This window comes from Gavia stellata, chromosome 17 (assembly GCF_030936135.1).
Source record: "Gavia stellata isolate bGavSte3 chromosome 17, bGavSte3.hap2, whole genome shotgun sequence".
NCBI classification, from domain to species: Eukaryota; Metazoa; Chordata; class Aves; order Gaviiformes; family Gaviidae; genus Gavia; species Gavia stellata.
Genome location: NC_082610.1, coordinates 1,957,162 through 1,967,267, shown reverse-complemented (window position 1 = coordinate 1,967,267; position 10,106 = coordinate 1,957,162). Strand labels below are relative to the sequence as shown.

The window sequence follows — 10,106 nt, the reverse complement described above, 5'->3', positions numbered from 1 at the left end:
TCCATGCCCTAGGCTGGAGATACTTGGGCAAGAGGAAGCCTGGATGCTTCAAACGAGGGCAGCTGTAGCCAGCGTGTTTTGAGGTCAACATCTGTGCTCTCCGCAAGTGACAATGCGCCTGTTGCTTATCCTGTCACCTTACTTGCAGAATCTGCACCCAGAAAGCCAGGAAGGTGCTGTGGGGAAAAATCAGATTTTGAAATCGACATGAGGGGTGATGTTTTATCACCAGTTCTGTATATTTCTGTATTTAACAAGGCTTCTACCTGCGAGTATTTGTGCTTTCAACCCTGAATCCTTGTCACCTCTTGTCACTGAGCCACAAGCTTTTCTCCTTCAGCTGGAAAAACCTGCTCAGACAGTTTAAGCGACTTCTAAACGTCCTGGCGCTGGTTTGTCTTTTCTAACGGAGAAGCAGAGCCCAGGCTAAGTTCTCGGTGCAGTTTTCCCAGGAGGCTTTAAGGTACAGCCTTGCCAGGCAGGTTAGCTTGAAAGCCTGGCTCTGCTGGGGGGTTTTAGTGTCCACCCCATCCCGCTCCCTCTGTCCTTCCTCTCCTGCCTCCCACCTACCCTCCACCCCTGTTACCTTCCACCCAGATTCACTTGGTCACCGGGGTAAGTTAGCCCTGCGCTATTACAATCCATAGTAGGCTATACTGCTGATACGGTACAGTATATACAATATATAGTAGGCTATACGCTACTATGATACTCCGTAGACTCTACTATACGACCTTCAGGTGATGAAGGTACTACTCTTTTAAATGTGTTTATTATGTGTAGAAAGCTACCAGTGAAAATTGACTGAAATACATTTTCCTGTGATGTTGCTAAAAGATGTCCGTTATCCTTAATGGGTATTCCCCTGGAAATCGTAGTGGTTCAGACATTTTATCTACTCAGATTTCGTTATTTACGTTACTTAGTTTCAAAATACAGCAGACAAATTGTGTTTTCTCAGTGTGTATTCTCTTAAATGTTTCAATCCATAATCTGTCCTAACAGGAGCTTCTTAACTAAATATTCCTATTTCATCTGTGAATGCCTTCATTGTGACCACGTGGAAAGGTACAGTGAAATGGTTTTGTGGTGAGGGAATGAAGGATGTTAAAAAAGAATATGTGGAAGAGTCAGGAAAATGGTAGTAGTGAGGAAGTAAAGTCAGCAGCAGGAAAAAGGACCTGCAAACTTACTGTCTTCAACCTGACCCCGGTCTCCATAGCTGCTTGCAGAGTCCTTCATCCTGCCCGCTTCTTGCTGGCCTGAATAGGATTTAGCTCATCGCGTTATGATGTACCACGTTATTACGATGCCAAGAATAGTTCAAGGAATGAGGCAGGAATGACAAAACGTTTGTAAGAAAGTTTAACTGCCTTTTCACCTACCTTTTATTTAGTCAAAGGAACAACGTTAAAGTTGCTGCCTACCGTTTTGTCAAGGGATGCCCACAAAGAAAGCAACCTTTGCATGAATATAATTTCTCTAATGAGCCTCAAGTAAAATCCTAAGCGTGATTGATTTATTACAGAAACACGGGTTGGTGTTTGTACGCTTGGCTTGTGCGGTTACACGGAAGAACACGTCATGCTTTGTACCTTCGGGTGGGAGGCACGTCTCCTCCACCTCCACGGCTCTCCTTGGTGTACATTGCGTAGGACGCAGCTGCAGCGGTGATCTCCAGGCGCAGAAGTGATCAACTGGAAAAATCAGGTTTTTCTAAGTCCGAGTCATAAAAACCGTTACACGTGCAGGGAGAGAAAGCAATTTATGTGCGCATTTGACTTCGGTTACAGCACTCACGCTTTCAACTCCCTTAAGCTGTATAGTTCATGTAAAGCTTTCAACTTGCACTGTCCAAACGGGAGAATAAACTCCAAACCCTGGCATCTGATTAGACTTTCTTTGGCACGCTTGTACGGTTTCTTTCCCGGCTGTGGCTCAGCAGAGGCGAAAATTACCCCTTCTTTGCATCAGCACTGAGCGAGGGAAGGTTAATGAGCCCTTTTTTGCAGGGTTAGCTGGAAGGAACAGGACCAGAGTCCAAACTTCTTCCAGACTCTTCTGAGAGTTTCTAATGATCCCCTCCGTGGCTGGCATGAAGCTCTTTGCTCAGCTAAGATTTGCTTCAGGGATTTTATCAATGAGGGGCAAAGAAGTAAATAAACCCAGAGCCGTCTCCCTGCACAAGCCCTTCGGGACAGCCTCATCATCCTCCCTGGTAAAAAAGCCGGGGCCGCGCGCCGTCGCTTCTTGCCGAGGGAGCTGCGGCGTCACTCGGTCTCACTTCTGAGCATCACACCTGCAAACTCCCGCTTCCCTCCTCCTGTGGCGTCGGGGTAATTTGAAGAATGGAGGGAAATGGATGGTGGTTCTTCTTTCTGCCTTAGGATGGGGCCCCGTATTGTGTGCAAATTACAGAGAGATGCATCCGGCTGCTGGGTAAGAATATGGTGTTGCGTGGGAAAGCAGGACTGTCAGCTCAGGCTTCAAATGCAGAGTAGGATGAAACCCCACGGCATTCGAGCTTGCAAGTTTACTCATTCAGGGCAAAAGCTTGCTAGCAGAATATACCTGAACTGTATATTTGCCATATGTCTGAATTTCTAGCCATTGTCTTCAGGCTTTCTAAGTATGCTTCACCATCTTATTGTGAGAAAACCTCTGAGAAAACATTTGAGAGGCTGCTCTTCTGCCCTGAACATATATAAACCGACCAGGGAAGAGAGCTGGAAGACAAGAGCAGGACTGCGCTATGGAGCCACACAAAGACCTGTGGCCTGGGAGCGTTACGCAGGGCTCAGCCCGTGGGGAAACCTTCATGATTTTTCTCTAGGAAGAGTAAAAACATGCCGCAGAGCCTAGAGCAACCTTCTGCTTCTGCCCATGCTGCAGTATTATTCCGCGTTTGCGGAAGGCGAGAGCTTGGTCCCAGCAGAAGGGTTGGGTGGCTCTGTCATGGGTTTTTGTATATAAGGATGTTTGAGTGTTCTCAAAAACTCTTCTTTGAGTGGGAAGGAAAAGCAGCTGCAGCCAAAACCTAGAAATATCCTACCAGCTACTTCTGGTACGTTGGAACCTCATAAATATTTGTAAAGTGAAAACCCCGTCTGTTACAGAGCCATCAGTAAGAATCTGGGATTGTAGCAGGAAAGTGGAGCACAGCGATATATCTCCCATGCGAGATAGCCACCCTGATGGGAACCGCTAAAACCAAGACTGGCGATTAAGAACACATTCACCGATGCCTGGTGCGTGAGCAAAACTGCCAGGCATCGCCCACGGCGTCCCTCCGCGCTCCAGGGCGGCGGGCTGCGAGAGAAACAGCGGCGTGCTCCATTTCTCTAGGTCCCAATCATGCTTTTACGAAAGGTCTTTGAAGTGTCTTTACAAGCGTCTTTGAAAATCAGCTGAGCTTTTGGTCTCGCTGTTGCGGAGAAATAGTTTATCCCCTCTGCTTGCTGAGGGAGGGGAACTGCAGGGATGATCCATGTGGAAGAGGTTTTTACCGATGTGGCGGCACACGGGTTTGCTTTGTGTAGCTCAGATTCAAGTCCCCTTTCCCTGCTATTCATTTCGGGTACCGCACCATCACCTGTCTGCCTTGTAGTCCATGTTATCTTCACTACCAGGTGGTTTTTTCATACGTTTTCTGTTCTAAACAGATTTCCACTGCTGTTTATCACGCTGATGTTATTGTTAATTAATACCAGCACCACTATTTGTACCAGAAGCAAGTCTTGCAGGCGCATGAACATCCTAACATCCGCTGTGCTCCGCTAGAAAGAGTGAGTCACTGGGACTGGAAGGGCTTGATTAGAAAAAAATACTGTGTGCAAGGTGTTGCGTGGTTTGAAAATGAAGGCACCAGTTTTCCTTCTGCTGTATGGAGCCTTCTGATAAGCGATTATATTTTTTTCCCTCCTCCTCACCTCCTGAATTCCCGTGAATACAGCTAACAGCTTTCTGTTACATATATAACACATTCTATACAACTCATTTCTTAGTCTCACAATTGTGAGGAGCAGCCTGAAAACACCTTCCTTCCCTACCATGAGTGGAGAAAAACATGTAAGTCATAACTAAGCTGGAGCAGATAAAAAAAATTAAGCATCATAAAACTCTCTTTCATTATTTACAACACTGGGGGGAATTATTTCCCTGTGTGCTGGAACCTGACCAAGCTTATTGACCAAAACGTGGCAGCCCAGCAAGAACAGGCTAGCTAGCACGGGAGTTTCTCTCCCTGGCAGCTCGCTTGGGGAGTTGGTGTGGGCAGCTGGGGATCCGGCAGAGCTGATCGGAGAGGGCACGGTGGATTCAGGGCTCCCAGGGTCATCAGGACTCACGTGTGTTCAGTCTTCTCACAGGGGGAAAAAAAACATTCCCCTTTTCTGCCTCCTATTCTAATGAAACGAGATGACAAGTTTGCAAATTCTTCACCCCTTCTCCGGTTTTCAAACCATTCAATACTGGGGTTATTTTTTTTTTAAAGGAAAACCCTAATTTTTTAATTCAGCCTCATGATTAAAGAGAGTAAGGAGAAAATACAGTTTCTGACAGGTTTGGGATGAGTTGCTCTGCCTGTGAGGGTTTGCTGAGAACCTAGGCACGGTTGGATGTTATCTCAAGTATCAAAGCTTTGTACTTTTAATAAATAGTCTAATAAAGTACTTGCTGACAGCAGCATCGTATGCAAGCCATGCCGTTGCTCTTTCTTATTTCACTCTGCTTGTTTTTCCTCCTTCCAGCAGGCATGCTCCTATGAAGTACGGCAATACGGCTAAAGGCAATCGCACCATGGTGACCCAGTTTGTCCTCCTAGGACTGACAAGTGAGCCCAAGCTGCAGGCTCCTCTCTTCGTAATCTTCTTAATTATTTCTCTCATCACCTTGATGGGCAACCTCGGGCTGATCACATTGATCAGGACAAACCCCCGGCTGCACACTCCCATGTACTTCTTCCTCTGCAATCTGTCTGTTGTTGATCTTTGCTACTCCTCCGTCTTTTCGCCAAAGCTGCTTATTGGCTTCTTGGTGGAAAAGAAAACCATTTCTTACTCCGCCTGCTTTGCCCAGCATTTCTTTTTCCTTGTGTTTGCGACCACAGAGGTGCTCTTGCTGGCTGTGATGGCATACGACCGCTACGTAGCCGTTTGCAACCCGCTGCTCTACGCTGTGTCTATGCCCCAGAGGGTCTGCGTTCAGCTGGTGGCCGGGTCATACGTAGGGGGGATTTTGAACTCACTAATCCAAACGTGCTGCTTGCTGCCGTTGCCTTTTTGTGGCCCCAATGTCATCAACCATTACTTCTGTGACACTAACCCTCTGCTGAAACTCACCTGCTCCGATGACCACCTCAATGAGCTTTTGCTTGTAACCTTCAACGGGACCATCTCCATGTCTGTGCTCTTCATCATCATCATCTCCTATGTATACATCCTCTTCTCCATCCTGAGGATTAGGTCTGCCAAAGGAAGGCACAAAGCCTTCTCCACCTGTGCCTCCCACCTCCTGACCATTACCCTGTTCTACGTGCCCGCGGGGCTGAGCCACATGCAACCGGGCTCCAAGTACTCACTGGAGATGGAGAAAGTCACCGCCGTGTTTTATACCCTGATCGTCCCTATGCTCAACCCTCTGATCTACAGCTTGAGGAATAAGGAGGTCAAGGATGCGCTTAGGAAAGCAACAGCAAATAACGTTTTTGTGAGTTGAGCGCTGACCAACCTGACCCCCCATCAGTTGATAAAACTCCTGCTGCTTCCCTTTTTAAATAGTCTTTGTCGGCTGTCTGGAGGATTAAGGAACTGCGTGTATTTACAGAAGCAGGTACAGCAAATTTTAACCATGCTTTAAAATCTGCAGCGACTCAGAGCTGACAAACATCCTGTCATTATGGGTCTCTGGTAAATATTTCCTTGTCATCTCTTGCTTTTTTTTTCTCTGTGAAATGATGTAATATCGTAGAAGGTGGTAAAAATAAGCTCATAAGGAATTTCCCTCTGCAGCTTAGCTTCTTAAGCAGTTGCACTGATTCAAGCAGTGACTCCTCCAGAGGCAAGTTCAGGGAGGACCGAAGGCTTTTGGGGAGGTATATAAAAAACCACCTCACTTCGGGGTAACTACAAGGGAAAAAAATCTCATTTGCTTCCAGGGGGATGTGCCATGGAAAGTAAGGACAGGGAGGAGAAGCAGAGCCCACCGAGCTGCCAGGGGATGAGAGGAGTAAGTGCTGTGATCTACCATCAGGAAGATGCTAAAGCAGTGAGTGACCAGAACATCCCAGCCTGGAGGCAGCACAGCTGTATCTGTGCTGAAAAAACCTCCGCTGCTTTGCCTCCAGGCCTGGGGGGGCACCTCCACCCCAGCAGCGGGATGTTTTCCTGCTGAACTCCCAGGCATTTTCATCCCTGGGGAGTGAAAGCTCCGACTTGTCTCTGCCTGTACCCGAGAGCACAGCAGTGCGCCCAGCCACCCACATGGATCTCATCCTACACCTTCCTCCCTACAGCTGCAGGGCGTCTAACTCAGCCGAACAAGCTTGCTCGATGGGAGAGAAACGGGCTTCATCCGACCTGTGTCTTACCCCTTCCCTCGGAGGAGAAGCAGCAGCAGCTGGGAGTGGTATTTCTCCCTATCAGCCAGGAGTTTAGCGTGATCCAATGTACCTAGCTATGGAGAAGTATTTTTTTTCCCCTATTTTCTTGTCATGGGGTGGTTGTAAATGATATTTCCTCCCAGCCACCTCTTCCCCAAGACAGCCGTATAGCTGAGAAGGTGCCAGCGAGGGATGCTGCAGAATCTCATGCTCCCCAAAGCAGAGCCAACTACTCCAACCTGTTAAGAGACCTTGAGCAACAAGAGCTGGGATGCCAGGTCCCCACAGAGAGAAGAGGGGGGTCACCTGTCACTTAATGTTAATTTACACATGGCTGCATCCGAGTTAGTCCAGACATTGTTTTTTTCATAGCTAAAATAAAAGATAAATACTCCTAGCATGATTTCTTTTAGGTGGCCATAGAAATCATGACCTGAGCCCACCCATTGTATTGTTATACCAATAATCTAAACTTTTTTTGCTCAGATGTAAGAGTCTACATTGTGGATACCTAATATAGAGTAAAATAAACCCCACCCAGAGCACGCAGCTGAGCAGGGGTCATTTTTCTTAAGAGACAAAGAAAAAGGGGCAGGGAAGGAAGATCCTTATAACACTTACCTTTCATAACAGCTTGCTTTATCCTTAGCTTGGATGCCAGAGGGTCTTGTCTCACATTGAGTTGTTTGTGTTATTTGCATGATGCAACATGGCTCAGGGAGCAGAAAGGACCAGTGACTCCCTAAGGAAAAGCAAACTGGGAGCTGAAGGTGCCCACGACACAGGGTGGGCAATAGCCTCACCCTCCAGGCACGGTCCCACAGTGCCCGAGCGGAGCAGCAGCTCCCATCCATGGCCCAGGGGAAACCGAGAGCCAAATTCAAGCCGGGAAAGCTGAAGAACAGCCCAGGACCAGGACCAAGCACAGCTCTGAAAGGGGTCAAAGACCCAGGGCTGCGCTTAAATAGTGCCCCGGGCCCTGGGCAGAGGGTGTGGGTGGAGGGCCCAGGTGATGCTGGCCATGGCAATTACAGTGGTTGCACTCCCTGATGTCTCAGGGAGAGGGGAACTGGTGTTTTTCCCCACCCAGTGCCCTAAACCCTGCTACAGCACCGTATCCAGCCTCCTCTGAGGTATCCCTATGCACAGAGGATGGAAGGACGGAGCAGAAAGGAGCGATGAGCTCCTTCGATGTGTGATAACGATTCTCCTCCCTCCTGAGTCGTGCAGAATAAGGTGCTTCAGATGTCATGTTCTCTGTTTCTCAGGGAAATTGTCCAAATGCCTCTACTTTTCATGAAAACTCCATCAGGAACTTAATTTAAAAGCTCTATAGCGTTTCACTTCACACCAGCCTAAAGCTGGTTTTAACTTATTGCCGTTTATTTAATTCATTATTCATTATGGTTCTTTTAGGAAGACCACAGTTTACAAAGATGCTTATTTTAAAACATAAAATTTATTCATTTTGTCATTATACAAGCAACAATGGCTGTACATGTTCTTCCAGAAATTGTATGGTTCCTTAAACGTAAAAGGCGTGTCTCGATTAAATGTTAAAAACCCCTTTGTCTACTGTTCTTTTTGGAGCATCTTCCACCTCAGCCGTGCAATGACGTACAGAAGAGTCATAACTCAGTCAAATGTGGTTCAGTGACTGCCACACAAAGCATGGACCTCTTACTGATCATCCAGAAAGGAAAAGATTAGTGGATGTCAAGACAACACGTCCCCAGGAGATTTTGGTTGGGACACGCTTCTGGCAACGTGCTAACGTATGTGTGCCCACGACACGTGGTTAGCACGGCTCCAGGTCCCCAGAGCCAACACCATGGCTTTGCGCGGTCCCATGGTTCTTCCAGACATGGGTCAGAAATTGCATCTGAGGTCAGAGCTGGACCTTGACCTGGATGGTCACGTTCCACCCTGCTATCACCAGGTCACTTACGTTGGATAAACGTACCCCTCTTGTCAGGGTCACCTCTGGCAGTATCCTGCAAACCCTCTCAGCCTCTTCCCGTACAGGCGACTGCTATTTCCCACTTGCAGCCTTTAGGAAGGGGACCTGACTGATGCCTGTCTTGGCAAAGCCTTCGTGAGAGCAGATCTAACAGTGCCACCAGAAAAGTTCAGATTGTCTGGGCCACGTTGCAGCTCTCCGTAGAGCGCTGACTTTAACAGATCCTCAGTTCTTCAAGCTCATTTGGGAAAAACAATTATCAAGCACGCAGTGGAAATGTTAGTAATTATTTACCTCCAATTTGAGCATCCTTTCCGCAGGCAATACTTTCATTTAACACAATTTAGACCCAAAACATAGTGGTACTGTTTCAGTTTTGCTAGGAAAGCGCTGCCAGTTATTCTGATTAATTATTGAAGGCTCACGCCAGGATTAAAATAAACTGAAGGTGTTTGAAGAGAACGATTCGTTATGCTAGTGCTCCATACCCTGTACTTGGCGGCGTGGTCTCCTTGTCTGTAAGCAGACCAATAACGACCGATAACACATATTCCTTCGTTACCTCCAAAGTACCAAAGAGCTGCAAATGTGTTTTCAAAGCCTGGACAGATGCGGCACCAGCTTTCGCACCCACAGCCTCCTCAGGGCCCCCTTCACCTCCTTGTTCCTCAGGCTGTAGATGAGGGGGTTGAGGGTGGGGGTCAGGATGGTGTAACACACTGAAACCAGCTTTGCCTGATCCCCCGAGCACGCCCTGCGAGGCTGGATGTAGCCCAGCATCCCCGGCGCGTAGAAGATGGTGATGGCAGCCAGGTGGGAGGCGCAGGTAGAGAAAGCTTTAGGCTTCCTCCCAGCTGAAGGGATCTGCAGGATGGTGTGGAGGATGTAGGTGTAGGAAACCAGGATCATTAAGACAGAGCCTACGATGTTCAGCCCAGCACTGGAAATCTGCAGGACCTCGTTTGCGCGGGTGTCGGAGCAGGAGAGCTGCAGGAGGGCGGGCAGCTCGCAGAAGAAGTGGTTGATGCTCCTGGCTCGGCAGAAGGACAACCTCCCCACCAGGACGGTGTGCACCAGGGAGGTGAGGAAGCCCGCGGTGTACACCAGCACCATCACGCCGTAGCAACGCTCCCTGGACGTGGTGGTGGCATAAAGCAGCGGCTTGCACACAGCCGTGTATCGGTCGTAAGCCATCACCCCCAGGAGGAAGCACTCACAGATGATCAGAGCAAGGAAAAAATACACCTGGGCAAAGCAACCCAAAAAAGAGATGTGACTTCTCCCCAGCAGGAAGGTCTCCAGCGCCTTTGGGACGATAGTGGAGGAAAGGCAAAAATCTATGAAAGATAAGTGGGTCAGGAAGAAATACATGGGGGTGTGGAGCTGGGGGTCGGCGTTGATGAGCAGGATCATCATCAGGTTCCCCAGCACCATCAAAACATACAGGGATAAGAAGATCGTGAACACGGTGGTTTGTAGCGCTGGGGCATCAGAGAAGCCCAAGAGGATGAAGCCAGACAAAACAGTGAGGTTTTCTCCTTCCATCAT

At 48.2% G+C, this 10,106-nt stretch overlaps 2 protein-coding genes across 2 annotated transcripts; one reads left to right on the top strand and one right to left on the bottom strand.

Moving 5' to 3' along the window:
• The first annotated feature begins 4,689 nt into the window (after positions 1-4,689).
• Positions 4,690-5,715, top strand: LOC104255091 (olfactory receptor-like protein COR8). The gene has a single exon (XM_009809047.2). It carries the CDS (start codon positions 4,762-4,764, stop codon positions 5,713-5,715), a length of 954 nt encoding a protein of 317 aa, XP_009807349.2. The 5' UTR covers positions 4,690-4,761.
• A 3,437-nt stretch (positions 5,716-9,152) lies between these two features.
• Positions 9,153-10,106, bottom strand: LOC104255094 (olfactory receptor 8I2-like). Its single transcript, XM_059826082.1, has one exon. It carries the CDS (start codon positions 10,104-10,106, stop codon positions 9,153-9,155), a length of 954 nt encoding a protein of 317 aa, XP_059682065.1.